Source organism: Physcomitrium patens, chromosome 2, assembly GCF_059467195.1.
Source record: "Physcomitrium patens ecotype Gransden chromosome 2, ASM5946719v1, whole genome shotgun sequence".
Classification (NCBI taxonomy): Eukaryota; Viridiplantae; Streptophyta; class Bryopsida; order Funariales; family Funariaceae; genus Physcomitrium; species Physcomitrium patens.
Window position 1 is genome coordinate 17,289,350 of NC_143411.1, and position 16,028 is coordinate 17,305,377.

General features: G+C 43.7%; 1 protein-coding gene across 2 annotated transcripts; it reads right to left on the reverse strand.

The window, feature by feature from the left end:
• Positions 1-1,496: 1,496 nt before the first annotated feature.
• LOC112275139 (uncharacterized) lies at positions 1,497-10,732 on the reverse strand. Of its 2 annotated transcripts, none has more exons than XM_073529071.2 (13): positions 9,244-10,732; positions 8,433-8,912; positions 7,788-8,089; positions 7,340-7,583; positions 6,785-7,071; positions 5,976-6,260; positions 5,448-5,726; positions 4,907-5,068; positions 4,547-4,768; positions 3,560-4,312; positions 2,962-3,177; positions 2,528-2,788; positions 1,497-2,349 (listed from the first exon to the last, which is right to left on the reverse strand). In XM_073529071.2, exons 1-13 carry the CDS (start codon positions 10,649-10,651, stop codon positions 1,993-1,995), a joined length of 5,256 nt encoding a protein of 1,751 aa, XP_073385172.1. In that variant the 5' UTR covers positions 10,652-10,732; the 3' UTR covers positions 1,497-1,992. The 2 variants fall into 2 exon arrangements, with proteins under 2 accessions (XP_073385172.1, XP_024360999.1); XM_024505231.3 differs by having other exon boundaries at positions 5,976-6,266.
• Between the last annotated feature and the right edge of the window lie 5,296 nt (positions 10,733-16,028).

Sequence of the window (16,028 nt, forward strand, 5' to 3'; positions counted from 1 at the left end):
GTTTGGTTGTATGATGGGATTTGTGTTGGTAACGTGTTAATTTTTGGCCGTAGCGCGCTGGCAGCGTTCTGCAACTTGTTTATGGAAAGATATGGTTGAAGTGTAGGTGTATCTCGAATAAATCCTGGACATGCTGATTGTTGCAAGTGAGCCCGAATCTTCTGGTTAGTCGTGGTGGTATGGTCTTGAAGTGGTAAGATTTAGTTATGAATGCTATTTTGATTAATCGATAGTTTTCTAGGAGATAGGGTTGCGCTACTCAAAGAATATATTGATGGAAACTTGGCGAAGAACTTTATACTTTATTCCTAATCCTCTAAATGAGCATTTATTTTGTTAATAAAAGAAAAAAATAAATCATTGCAAATTTGTATGGATTATTGACAAAGTTCAATTACCACGGATAATTGGTACCCTCTTGTTGTGATATCTTACATTTGCAGTAATTATTTTACTTAATTTTGTTAAATCCAAGAGATATCCAAGAGATTTAGTAGTGGCAGACCTTGCAAAAGCTTTAGGAATCACATCCCAAATGGATTTAACCCTTTATTTCCAATTTTCACCTTATTCATTTGCTACATGTCTAGGATGATCTTTAAAGTTTCAAATTTGTTTGTTGTTATGAATCAAATTTTAGGTCGAGGGTTTAAGCTTTAGAATTTTGGGTAAAGATTTGTTTCTTGGTCATTGTGGTCATTGTCAATGTGGGGATATTTTGTATGTCATATGATAGTTTAGATTTAAGGTTGAAAGAATTTTTGTAGAATATGTTTTCAAATGTTTAAAATTTAAGATGTAAATTAATATTTCAAATTTTAAACATCTCTTAAATTAATTGAAGTTAAAATTGGAAAGAATAATTCAGGCCAAAATACTTATACATTACAGAATTCTTGAAAAAACATAATAGTTTTATACATTTAACGCGTCAAAGTCGAAGTTTCTGAATAGTTGTGCCAAGCAATGATATGATACATTAAAACAAAATCTAGATAATATCACTTGGATTTAACAAATTTAAGTAAAATAATTACTGCAAATGTAAGATATCACAACAAGAGGGTACCAATTATCCGTGGTAATTGAACTTTGTCAATAATCCATACAAATTTGCAATGATTTATTTTTTTCTTTTATTAACAAAATAAATGCTCATTTAGAGGATTAGGAATAAAGTATAAAGTTCTTCGCCAAGTTTCCATCAATATATTCTTTGAGTAGCGCAACCCTATCTCCTAGAAAACTATCGATTAATCAAAATAGCATTCATAACTAAATCTTACCACTTCAAGACCATACCACCACGACTAACCAGAAGATTCGGGCTCACTTGCAACAATCAGCATGTCCAGGATTTATTCGAGATACACCTACACTTCAACCATATCTTTCCATAAACAAGTTGCAGAACGCTGCCAGCGCGCTACGGCCAAAAATTAACACGTTACCAACACAAATCCCATCATACAACCAAACAACGGGTAAGACGCATGAAATCCTCAACGCTTTGTCGGTGCATTTGTAGGCTTTCGTGCCGGCACAGACAGTTCATCATATTCACACACCATGTTATCCGCATAATTATTGTGGTAGCCACCCTTAAAGTCCTTCTGGATGAACTTATACTAAACCCACATCACCTGAATCAGTTTGTCACCAGTTTGAACACCTTTCCCAACCCGCACATCCACACATTCAACGCAAGCCCTGTTCTGACGACTATCCAAACCCTCCACCGGTTGGTCCGTTCCTCACACCACCCCGGACCCGCTTTCAGCTCTGGGCTGAACTCCAATGATACACACATCACAGTTGCACCGACACACCGAGACAAGTAGTAGCCAAGTGATACCGCATGTCCAAGGCGGAATAAAAGAAATAATTTTACTCTAAAACATTCGTTCGCTGAAGTAACATGAGGTGCGCATGCCCACCTCCCCCCGCCACCCCCCTCCCCCCCGGGAATACAACCCGGCAATTTTCATAAGCTTAAGTTGGAGGGTACCACGGCCCCACGGTGCCGTTGATGTGCCCGTTACCGTGCACGCTCATCCCGTTCGCCATGATGGAGGGCATCCCCACGGCGATCGGTGGTGGAGTTGCATACATGCCCAAAGGCGGAGGGAGTGGGGAGTGGTTTGCCATGGACTCCATGTTCGCCATGTGCTCCGCACCCCCCGCCCCTCTCTGCTGCTGCAGTAACCGGACCGCCCGCAGCCCTTCGTCATGGATGCGCGCTAGCGTCTCTAGCTCGCTCAGCGACAGTGCTTCAAGACCGGCCCCGTACAGCGGCGCGTGTCTAGACATCTCTTCCTGCAAAGACGCCTCCAGCGTTTGGATGTAATTCTGCACATGCAATCACGCATTCCCACAACTCAGTTCCAACTCAACCAAACCATTTCGTCACTTCAACCACCCCCACAAATCAAACCACTCGAAGTCCACGTACGGGACCTCCGTAGCCTCTTGCGCTGCGACTTATCACTGACCCGCATCACACCACGCACCACACAACTTCACGTACCTGACAAGCATGCAGCTTCGACTCCATTCCGTCGATGTACGCTTCGCACCGCATCACCTGCTCCTCCTTCTCCCTGAGCCCTCCCTCCGTCTGGCCTACTGTTTGAGTCAGCCGGCGGACCTCGTCTTCGAGGGACTGCCGAATCTCTTCTCGGGTTACCGACTCCGTCGCATATCGCTTGATGTCTTCATCGAATCGCTTCCGCGCGGATTCCGCGGTCTTTAATCTCTCAGCCAACGCATTCTTCTCTTTCATAACCCTCTGCACGTATCACATCAGCTTCGCGTACATAAAAACACGCAACGCACTCCGCATCCACCCGCAACAGAAAAACAAAAACGAAAACGAAAACGAAAACAAACAAACTGCCAATCACACCGCACGCCCAACGGACACTCATTATTTCTTCATCTCCGCGGGGCTTCGATGACTACCTTCAGCTCATCTCGTTTACGCGATTTGAGCTGCGCAAGTTGGGCCTCGGTGTCCCTCAGCCGGTCCTGTAGCCCCTTCTTCTCGTTCAGGAGCTTCCCGATCTCCTCCTCTCGCTCGGAGCGCACCCATTCCAGCTGATTCTCAACTTCCCGAATCCGCTCGGCCATGTCTTTCTTTTCACGACCCACTCTGTCGATCTCTGCTCTCATTTCCGCCTGTCACCAGGTAAACAACCTCGTCAAGACAAAGCCATCCCAATGCCGGCCACACCACCATTAACTCTCACGAAAACACTTCTACCTCACATCCACAACTGTATCACGCCCAGCGGAACCCAAGCCCACCTCTACTTCCACTGTCACAACATCCGCTCTTCAACCACACACGATGTACTCTGAACTGCCAATCCCATTCCATGACCAGAATGGAAGCGCACAAGGACGCTAAATCGACAATGCTCGTCATTGTCGCCACCAAGAACTACAAACCCACTCCTGGAGTGCCACGCCAACAACCGCTTTGAGCGACGCTTGGTAGCCCAGCGTGTTCATCCTACATCTACGCATTCGCAACAACTGGCTTTAAGCTGAGGACTACCTTTAATCGACCTTGCGCTATGTCGGCGTCCACAAGTCTTTGAGACAACACGGCCTTCTCTCGAGATACTCGAGCCAACTCTGCTTGGCGCTCGTTCCTCAATCGTACGATGTCATCTTCCCGAGCTCGTAGCTGCTGCCACAAAACGTTCCGCTCCCCGTTCGCCGCTTCGGCCACCTTACACATCATGCTCAACACAGGACGCGCCGTCCCTTCCTCCTCCCGCACCAAGAACGTCAGTATAGCCATTCCTAACTCTACCTCGTGTGGGCCGCTAGTGCTACTGGTTGCTCGCTCTACAAGACCCCTCAGCATACGCTCATGATAACCCTCGTCGCCGTACACTTTGAACATAACCGCGTACATCGTCGACACGAACTCGCGAACTCTTAGATCGCGAGACAGGGCCAGAGCTTCCGCGAGCTGAAGAACTGCGGGGAAGTCCACATCCTCTTCCACAGGATGTAAGTAGTCAATTCCTCCGCCTGGAGTCCCAGGCATCAATGGATCCTGAACATGGGATGCCGCTGCATTCCCAGCACTAGCACCCATTCGAGTGCCGAGAATGAGCCGCTGAGATCGTCGTCTTTCCAGCACCATGACTACTGATTGCTCCCCGAAAGCCCCCCGCGCAATCGCTCGCTCGAACACACGTTGGGCCTCTATTCTCAACGTCGGCATCGTCAACATTTCAACCAGAAAGTCCACATCGGCAACCCTCCAACAAGACGCTGCCACCTTCTCAGCTGCTGCCTGCAAATACAGGTTGGTCCGCCACAAACATTTCAGCAAACTCCCACGACCAAGAACCTGAACCACATGTGTGGGAGTCCCCCGCGACAAAACCCACCTCCTCCACGAATGCGACACAACCTGTCACGACAAGTTAAACAACATAAACAAAAACAAAACAAAACGCGAACATACAACACGGGCGGAAAGAGGGGTGACCCTCCATCCCCAACGTCAACAAGTGCAGCAGAAAACCTGCAATTGAGCGGCTCCATCGCCATCCCGGTTGTCTCCAAACACTATGTTTATTCCTGCCGTTGTAATATCAGTCTCGCTGCGATCGGAATCGTTATCGATGTCCCGCAGTAGTGCTTCCGCCACGTCTGCATTGCTGCTCACAGTGCTCCGCACCACATCCAGCACCCGAGGAGAGACAGCCGGGCCCAGCTTTTTGAACCTTCTCCGCACTGCCGCAACCTGATCACGCTCACGTTCCAAACATCAAATCACCGAAAACGACACCTGCTACGACTTCTCCACGCCCGCAACAACAGCAACAACAAAACACTGCAGGACGCCACACCACATGCTGATGTGCATGCCCAGGCCACTCACCGCTCGCAGCAACTGTTGGCTCTCGGTAGCAGCCTTGAACACGAAGCTCATCACTGCCGCCAGTGGTTCGTCCACTAACTCCGGCAGAATATCTAAAGCCTGCTGCAGCACCTGCTCCCAGATGTCGCTGCTCACTTCTAATTGACTCAATGCTCCCAGCATCTGCCACAGCACCCACCCAAAACACCTTACTTCACACTCCACCACACGTAACCCTCACCTTGCACCTCTCCGTCGCAGATACTCACCACCCATCCAACAAGCTCTCCGCCCATCCCACACATAAACGAACCGGTACTTATTGGCTAGCTGGCAGACCACGATGCACTCCACAAGAATCACCATGCACGAAACCCGACGCCATACCAAGTTCCCTTCTTGGTAAACGTGCGACTCAATTGTGGACGTGCTACATTCCGCAATCCCTCACATTCTACGCATCCACCCGACTTGCGGACGCTAACGCCCGCATCGAACCTCAAACAATGACCGGAAACAACGACGCCACAAGCTACAAAGAATATCAGCCGAGACCACCAACCGGTAATCGCAACGCAGGTTCCGCGTCCGGTCTCTGAAGCCGTTCCAGCAAAGAATATGCAACCAACGAATGCTCCGACAAGTCTACCAGCTTTGGCACCAGAGCTATTAAGTCCGGCTGTAAATGCTTGGGAGCCTTCTCCAACACCAGTGCAATCTTTTGCGCTGATTGTGGCCTTCGCCGCGGCTCCGGAACACCCTGAGGTACAGCTCCTTCCAGGGCTCTTAAAGAATTCACTATCAATCCCAAAAGCTCGTCGGATTGCTCAGGCCACTTCGGCTGCACACGCCACCCATCACACCCCAAATCCGACGGTCAGACATCACCCTCCATATCGCCTTCCGATTCCGCCCGACCATGCTCAAAATAATTACGTAACCACCGTTCCTCACCCATGCAAACTGTGAAAAACCGTACAAAACATTAAACCACATCATTCATAGCTGCAAACCTGACTGACTGCACAAACACAGCCTTGTTCTCACAATCAATGACACGCAACACAGCAAGTGTCCCCGTCCACGGTACCTTCTGAGCATGGTTTGAGAAAGTATTATTCATAGTATCTGGAACACATGACTCTTGGCTCGCTGCCGGCTCAGACTGCACGGACGACACAGATAGAGCAGCAGCCCTTCCCACTGGCATATCTACAGCCAACGAGTCACTGCTTTGCACAGCCTGTGCTCCTGAAGATCCATCTCCTCCTACTTCTAGTCGCTGATCAATTGAGCTTAATCCACTATCTCGAGATTCTACAGCTGAACCGCCGTTCCGCCAGTCCACTCCCCCTGCGGCCGCGGGCTTAGCAGCCTGCCACTTCGGCCATCCACGCAAATCAGTATCCAAAATATTCACTCTACATCTCCATCTCAATCATATCCTACGACACCGCTCGCTGCGCGAGGACACACAACACACAGCTACTGCACCAACAATTTCCAAGCCAGGAAAGTTGCCAAATCACGTTGCCTGCCACACTGCTCTCCACCCACTTATTTCTTGTTCATCACTTGTTCATTGTGACCATCCACCCACCACTCATGCTCTGAACAATACAGCGTTTCAACGATGTCCCCTACAACGACAAACCCCACCCATTCAAGCACGCCAAAAACACCACTCCATCACACGACCTTGCTAGGCTCCTGTTTCACTCGCATTGCCGTTTCACAACGAGGTGCCACCTCCATCCAAAACGTTTGCTACAATACTCCCTACAGGTTCAAATAGGGAGCATTGCGCTCCTATCGTCTGATGAACAAACGACCTCGCCCACACTCAGGACCCCCCCCCCTTTCACCCAAAGCGGTATGTGCCAGCGAGACCCCACTTACATTGTTCCCTTCATAAAATCCACCTCGTTTGTTCTCCACCGGCACATCGTTGCACTTCTTCACTTCCGATGGTTGACAGCACTCAACCATGATGTCCAACAGCAGATCTACTATAGCTTGTTGCAGCACTTTAACTCCCATCAACAGGTTCATCAGACTGGGAGAAGACGCCTCCCCTCTCCCTGCTGCGTTTTTACCTCCGCCTCCTCCCGCACTTGTGGTCGAAACCTTGGTTGGCAAAAGCAGCCGCTTCACCTTTGCTGGATCGTCCAAGTACACCCTCAAGCCTACAAAGTGCATCCCACATGCGCCAGTACTCAGCCAACGCGCAACAAACGCAACACCCCAGGTTCCACACCAACTCCTTTCACAACACTCGTGTGCCTCATAAGCACCAGAGATCTTCCTCGTCCTAACGCCCCACCTAAGCCTGCTCAACTACCATCCCCAAGCTCGCATCAATCAACCTCGCCTCATCGCACCACTGACGCGTGCCATCCCCGCAAAATAAGCTCGCGTCTTAACCAAACTATTCAGTCTTCTCGCTACCCGTACCTGCTAAAAACGCTGCCACAGCTCCCGCATCCATCAGCAACTTCTCGCGCAGTGTGATCTGAAGCTGGGATGGATCCAACAAAAGCGGAGGATTGTCCCCATAGCTCAAGTGAAACCCAGCCCGTGCTAGTAGGCTTCGAAAGATATCCTCTTCGTCACCACTAACGCCTTCACTGTCGTCCGAGTCCAACAGTTCCTCTGGATCAGTGGACAGCGCGTCTTGTTCGTCGTCAGATATCAGCACCTGCAATCCACAAAATCAGACATCACGCCACAAAGCGACCCTGACCGCGCAAGCTCGGACCCACCAAATTCATGCCAAAACCGTAATCTACCCCGTCGTCTCAACGCTCCCCCTAGCGCGGCCACCACATACCCGCCACGCGCTCTCCCACAACGACCGCCAACGTCAATCCAAAACATAGCAATTCCCATGAGGCCCACTTACATCCAGGTCAGAAAACTCAAACCACGGGCAGCAGTCCAGTATCTCGCACACAAACACGACCGTGTCTCGGACCAAGAAGCCCGCATCCGCTTCCACCATGTCAGACACCTTCATGAACTGCAGAACCGAATTGTTCCACGTCTTGGTGCAGATAGAAGACTCCTTCCAAACCGTGCGATCTCCATGCTTAACGTTCACCACCGCCATGCGATATCTCACCCAAAAATTTCGGTCTGGATCTGATCCTATAGACTGATCACTCTCCAGGTATATACACAGAGTATCAAAGGACTCATATACACCTGCAAAACGATCACCATCACGGACTATATCAGACAAATCACAGACGGATCGTGGACATGCGCTAATGCCATGATTACACTGAACCCAGGCGCAGACTGCGCCGCCAACTCATCCCTGTTTCTCCTCCAAACTCTGCACCTGTCGCAAAATTCAAGACTCAACTCCTTCTCGCAACCGTGCACGGGCATGCCATCAAACCCTCCCTTCTGCAGTGCAATAGCAGCGAACAAACCACGCTGTGCTGTCCCCGCTATCCATTCTAACACCTAGTTTAAAATCGAGACGAGACACGTCTACTGCTGCGGGTTCAGACCGATCGCTTCACAGCCGTCATGGCTTTACCTATGCGTAGCTCGCACCCCCCTGCCTGAAAGAATTTGCTAAAAATCTTCCGAGTTTCCATGATCTCCTTGAAAGCCAGAAAATTCTCCACGCGCCACGTGAAAGTTCCGCGGTTCACGATTCTACCCGTGTCGGAACCTCCTCCTGAAGCTGCTGCCTCACCCTCGTACTCGGAGAGCTCCTGCATTGTAGAAGTCTCCTTCAGAATTAACACCTCTGCGGAGAAAACAACCATGTCCTGCACAAGAAATCCAGAGTCTTGATCGAACAGGCTAGTCAGGGTCACGAACTCCCGCCACCCCCAATCCTTCGCAGCCTTCGAATACCGGTTCTGGGATTCTTTTGTCACGGATCTTTCGTCGGTACGTTGGTTGACAACCGACAGACGATGACTCACAAAGCAGCTCCAATCAGCGCAAGTGTTGCGAGGATCTGTGACTTCCAGGAACATCGACAGGTGGCACGGAGGTTGTGACTGTCCTGAAAACACAACACCAAGGAAACCACTGGTCACGAGCACAGCCTTTCGACACACATCCAAACCAAGCTGCTGCCACAGCAACCGGAAACATCTCCACAAGCAGCACAGCCCGAAAGCCAAACGCCCAATTCCGATTTTGCGACCGCAATCCAGATTTCGCCACGACCTACAGGTCGCGGCATTCGGCGCACAACCACGTTTCACTTTCTGCGCAATGCACTCAGAACATAACCCCATGTTCGAGGTGCACACAGACGTCCGAATTCGCTCATGCATTGCACACAAGGACGGCGATCCACAATCACAGCGACCAGAGAATGCGCTCCGTACCTCGCGGATACACGATGAGCCGACAATCTCGATTACCGACTTGGAATCTCCGACTTTTGATGCACAACCCCGTAATTTTCCTCTTCTTCAGAAGGTCTTTCAACCGGGTGAAGTTCTCAATCCGCCACATGAACTTCCCCTGATACCCATCGCTCTTCTTCGCGTTGGCTCTGGCGCTCAGTGGCCCTATGTTCTTCGAGAACGTGCTAGACTCCTTGATCACGTGAAATGAAGCACTGAACACGGCGGTGTCTTCTACCAGGTACCCCATCTCCGGAGCCACAAAATCCGCCATCTTCATGTAATCGTTCCATCCCAGGCTGGTGTTGTCGCCGCTTTTGTTGTCCGCAGCAAACCGTCCGTACGAGTCCCGGTGCATGTGGTTCATTCCAGCCCGCTGGTTCAGCACTGACATTCGAAACAGGCACCAGCAGCTGCGCTCCGGGACGCTGGATTTCTCAGTGTCCTTGCTCTCCAGGCACATGGATAAGTAATCTACACCGCTAACCGACGACTGGTATACGCTCAATCTCAAGCTACAATCGCCGGCAGGGAACACGGGACTCATAATTTTCTGCGTTTTAATCATCTCCTTGAACAGCGACAGATTGTGCACTTTCCAAGTGAATTTTCCACTAAGAACTTCGGGAGCAGGACCCCCTGTCGCGGGTAGCTCATTCTCCCTCGAAAACGATACCGACTCGTGCAGTACTAAAATCTCAGCCGTTATCAGGACCGCCTCATTTACAACGAACCCGCCCTTGCCATCCAGCACCGTCGACGACGGCGTGAAATCGCACCAACCGTGCGATTTCTTCTTCCCAGAAAACCGATGCCACGAGTCCCTCTGAATGGATTTCGTTTCATCCTTCTGATTCACTACGCACAACCTGTAACTGGCGAAGCAATCCCACTTCGAAGACGATGATCCCCGGGGATCCGTAACCTGCAAATAAATGCTCAAGTACCCAGGCAATGCCTGCGAATCCCCCCGCGGGTAAACCAGCAACCGGCAGTCGTACCCGCCTACCTCAAAATACCGGCTCCACAGCGCCCGCGCCTTCACCTTCGCGAACTGACTAATCGTCCACTTGCACACAGCGGCGTGCTCCCCGCGCTTCTCTACAATCACCGACTCTTGCCCGCCCTCCCGCGGCTCGTCCGCATTCTCCCCACCCCGCGCCACTCCGTTCTTCTCCCCCCGCACGGCCACAACCGAACTCTCTATCGCTCCACCGCTCCCCGACGCACCCGTCGCCGTCGCTGTCATCGTTGCCACACCCGCCCCCGTCGACACAGACGAAGCAACAACCTCGGAGCCCGCAGGAGCACCTCCTGCACATGCCCCTCCGGCGTCCCCGACGGGATTCGACCCTGTTGTCGTCGTCGTCGTCGTCGTCGTCGTCATCTCCTGCACCACCCCCTCTCCACTTCACCATCCCCTCATCCGCCCCGTCTCCATCCCATCGACCCCGCACTGCAGCCCGTCAACCCCTAACCCTAACTCCCGAACCCTAACCCCTCGCACCACCATCTCCTTCCGTTTTCCCCTCCCTCCCGCGCCTCATCACCCTGCCCAGCTCTCCTTCCTGCTGCCCTTCCCACTCTCACTCCGCCATCACTGCCTCGCAGCGAAGACGCGGCCGAACCCTCGTCCAATCCACAGCGCGCGTGGACACTCGCTATCTGTGGCGCCCTCGCTCTCGCGCTCGCTATCTGTTTCTCAGGCGTCGCCCCCGATTGCAGATGGAGGAGGCAATCCTGCGGGAAGTGGCGGTCAGTCCTTCATATACGCGGGCCGGTCAAGAAGAAGAAGAAGAGGAAGAAGAACGAGAAGAAGCTGGACATGGCGGAAAGGGGAATACAGTTGGCGTGGTCAAGCGCCGAGAAATGTGTGAAGCTTCGAAACCGCACAGACGGACAAGCGACGGGAAGAGAATGGCATTGCTCCTTGACGCTGCCGTTGCTGCATCCGGGGCCAGAGTGGTTAATCTTCTTCGTAATGGTGTCAGGAGTGGTGACGGACACACTTTCATCCCCGCACCTTCATCCGCCCTTCCCATCTCGCCCTCCCCTTCCTTCCAGCCGCTTCCCAGCCAATTGCAACTTCCATCACCATGCCACCATCCAAAATGCCGCTGTTGGACCTTTGTGTGCACGGCGCTGTTTCGCACACCGCGAGGCCGAAGAAATCCACAAGGCAGCTACCCAGGGACGAGGCGCCGACGACAGCGACGACGACGACGTCACGGGTTTTCCCACCGCGCCTTCTCATCGCGGGTCATGGTCCTTGAGCCTCCGCCACCCCGAAGTGGAGCGCCCCCCCAAGTTGCGAAAGCTGGTTCCTGAAGGGGGAGAGAGCAACTGGTCACGCAGTTATCATCTGTGGATGAGTCCTCTTTGGCATCGCCGAAAATAAAAGATATATTTTGATGAAACTTGAATAAAATTGCACAATACAAAATGGATGGAAGATAACTTAAATATGACATGCCTTCGCATGGGAAGGCATGTCATCACATATTTTGAGTCAATTAAGTTGATTCTCATCTAAGATAGAAAAATGTGTTGTAGATTTTGCTCCAAGTGCTCTATCATAGTGATTTATTTTATTTTTTGTTCCAATGGTTTTATTCCAAGTAGTAATACAAAACTTGAATAACATAGTTTAAAAAAAAAAAAGATGTGTTTGAAACACATTGAATGTTATAGAAATACATTGTTAGTATACAATTAAATTGCCTTGAATGTCATTCTTTTATTGCAAATTTTCAATCAATTACACAATTTTTTATTAAGTTTTTAGATTAACATTCATTTCATTCAATAGACTTCTAGATGTTATTAACAATTTAAAATTGAAATGCCAACAAATTTGATATTTTTTTCATAAATATTTAATATAGATGTAGTAGATATCTAATTTGATAAATAAAAGTTGATTCATTGGACATATGACTTTTATTTTTATTTTTATTTTATTTTTTCATCTTAAAGATGTTCAATGCTCTACCACACAAAATTTTAAAAGCACCATTATTTAGAATCTAAGGTTGTTTATTTTTTATTTTTTTATATTATTATATATTATATTTATTTTTTTATATGATGATTATTTTTAAATAATATTAACTATATTATTTAAAATTTTAAAATTTTAAAATATTTAAAATTCTAAAAAAAACAATCTATTTATTTCAATATTTTTTATTACTATTATCATTGATGCAGTATTTGTATTATGATTTTAGTTATTGTGTTTTTGTTGTGTGTTGAGGAAACAAATGGAAAAATCATAGATGTTACATTTATCAAAAATAATAATAGGTTTGCAACTACTGGAGAACTTCATGAGTTTGTTAATTTTCTTAGGATAGAAATCTCACATATTTCCAATGTCATTGACAAAGGTAATTTATATATGCCTATTATAAAAGGCAACAATGAAATTTATAGTATATGCTTAAAAGTTGTGAAGTTGTAAGAATCAAATAGATCAATCTTATAATTGGATTTGAAAAGTCTTAATATTACAACTACAAAGGAGAGAAGGATCAATATGCTAGAGAGTTTGATGGAATAAGATCAAGATTTTGAGAGTTTCTATAGTAAATCAAGTTCTATCTAAAATTACATCTTTTCCTATAGCCTAATGGTTTTATTTAAGTTGGATTCATAAAAGCATTCATATTTATATATATATATATATATATATATATATATATATATGATTTACACTTTTGATGAAAAAAGATTCACAATTCTATTATGGTATAATTTTTTTTAAAGTATTTATAGCCATATTTAAAAAATATATATTTAAAAATAGATAGCAAAGATAAAACTCCTATCTTTACAACAAGAATAGCATACAACCACTATATATGATGCTAAATTCCAAAACCTTGCTTGCAACGTGGATTAAAATGACAAAGCCCTTATTAATCAATTTTAATATAGACTTAAAGATAATGTCAAAGATTTGTCATTGACAATGCAAAGAGTGGATTTATAGAACAATTTAATACTTAAGTCATGTATGTAAGAATTGACTTTTTGAAAGATATTAAGAACAAAGATTTGATTGGAGAAGAATAAGTCAAGTGATGATGACAATTCTTAAGTTTTCAAAAACTTATTTATCAAAGCTAAAATATATGTAAATTAATATGGTATATTTTAAACACCTCCTTAAATAATAAAAGACTTAATATTGTTAAGAAGGTTTTTGCTTATATTGTGGAGAATCTAAGCACACTATTCAACATTGTTAAAAAAAGCAATATAATCACAAAATGAGGAGCATAGTTGCCAAAAAAGATAATGTATCAAATAACCAATTTCTCCATTTACAATAAAAATTATGCAATTGGAATCTTATGCAACAACTATCAAAGATCCTATTCACTCTTCAAATCCTTCACCTTGCTTTATAATAGATATTTTTTTAGTACCAAAAAAATGTAAAGTCTTTGCATTGTTAGATATAAGAGCTTCAACATATTTTATAAATAAATATTTTATTAAAAAAACATCAAATAATTTTAATTAAGAAAATTAAATCCATGTATGTAGAAGTCATGAATGGTTGTTTATTGTCTTCAAAATATATTATCTATGAAATTGTAGCAATTAATTAATATAACAACTCATCAATTTTTAATATAATTAGATTCTTTTTTAATCCTATTATTTTAGGTTTATTGTGGCTTGAGAAATATAATTCTTGAATTGACTCAATTTCTTGTAAGTTTGATTTATTTTTATTTTTATTATTTTTATATCATAATTCAAAACTTTGTTATTAAAATAAAAAAATCTTAAGTTCAATACAACTACATACAAAAGCTTTTATTTATACTGCAAAAAAAAAAGATGTTTTTTTTTTTTTTTTTTTTTTTCTATTTATGCCATAGTTGTTTTGATGGTAGAAAGACTTCAAGCAACACTTCAAGCCAATATCAAAATTATTGAGATATTTTTGAAAAAAAAAATGTAGATATTCTTCAAGAGCATTGTTCCTATAATTGTTCAATTGATCTTCAAGAAAGAGCTCAATTGCCATTTGGATTAATTTATATCTTATTCTAAAAAAAGTTAATTATACTTAAGAGATATATTGATATGAACCTGGCTAAGAACTTCATATGCCATTTTAAGTCTCCAATAGGAGCTTTTATCTCATTTGTGAAAAAAATAAAATAAATCACTACAAATGTATGTAAATTATTATGAACTTAACAAAATAAAAATTAAGAATAAGTATCATTTACCTTTTATAATACGATTTCTTGATCAATTGAATAAAATAAAGATCTATATCAAAATAGATCTACAAAAAACATACAACTTGGTACATATAAAAGGAGATGAATATAAAACTATGTTTTAAATCAAATATAATTTTTAAAAATATAATATCATACCTTTTAGACTAAAAAATGTACCAATTATTTTTCAACATCTTATAAATAATATTGGTTTTGTAAAATTTTAAATGATTTATCATTTTTTATTTAAATAATATTTTAATTTATTCTAAGAATATAAAAAAGCGTAGATTTTATATTTGTTGTATGTTGCAAAAACTTAGAGATGTAGGATTATATACCATGATGAAAAAGTGTATATTTTATATAATTCAAGTTGATTTCTTAAGATATATTTATTTCAAATGATAGCCTTATAATACACCCTAAAAAAATTAAAATTATTATGGATTGGAAGGTTTAAAGAATAACAAAAAATATCCAATATTTTTTTTGTATTTACCAATTGTCATTAAATCTTTATCAAGAATTCTTCTTAAGTTGTAGCTATAATAATATGCTAGAATTATAAAGACAAACTTTAGTAGAACAAAGAAACAAAAGCATTACTTGAAGTTTCAAAGATGATTTTTATTTCTATACTAATCTTATATTGCAATGATTCTCCAAAATAGTATTTTATGGAAATAGACATATTAGACTTTATTTTGAATGAAGTATTGTTACAAATGGGAGTATATGAAAAACTTCATTTAATAGCTTTTGATTCAAAAAAAATTTAGCAACCAAAATTAAGTATGAGATCTACAACAAAAAAACTTCTTGCAACTATAGATTCATTTCAAGAATAATGTTAACATTTGGAAAGTGCTTCGAGTCCAATCACTATATAAAAAAATTACAAGAACCTTGAACATTTTATACCAATATATATTTTAAATCTTCATCAAGTCCTTTGGAGCATATCTTTATTAAGATTTGAATTTAAAATCACTTATCAACTTGAAGAACAATAGAATTTGTTAAATAGGTTTTTTAGAAGTTTTAATCTTACACCAAAAGAAGAAGATGTAACTTTTGATTAATGACAAATAATTCTTTTGAAGCTATAGTAATTTCATCTTTAGATAATAAAATTAACGATAATTATTATTTTTTAGGCTTTTGAAGTTACTTATAAGTATGAGACAAGACCTTGTAAGATTGGATTTGATATATATAATGATATAAAAAAAGATAAAAATTATTTTATTGCTCAATCAAAATTATATAATCTTCAGTCCAATACTAACTAATTTGTGGTGCTACTACTCAGGATCTATTAAATACTATGCTACTTCTCAACATCCACTAAATACCTTTTCTGACTTTCAAATAGCTCTCTACCTTTTAGTATCTTTGTTAATTTTGACAAGCTCATAATAACACCTTATTTCCTTGCTTGCCACTCCTCTAGTACCATGTCATCAAATTACTTCTACAATATCATCCATGAGTAGGTATGGGCTCTTCGAA

Excerpts from the sequence above, each read along its gene's own strand:
- LOC112275139 (XM_024505231.3), bottom strand. The coding sequence starts at position 10,651 with ATGACGACGACGACGACGACGACGACGACAACAGGGTCGAATCCCGTC. Across the intron at positions 8,090-8,432 it reads GGGGTGCGAGCTACGCATAG|GTGTATATGAGTCCTTTGAT; the intron begins GTAAAGCCATGA and ends ATCGTTTTGCAG. Across the intron at positions 3,178-3,559 it reads TAGCGCAAGGTCGATTAAAG|GCGGAAATGAGAGCAGAGAT; the intron begins GTAGTCCTCAGC and ends ACCTGGTGACAG.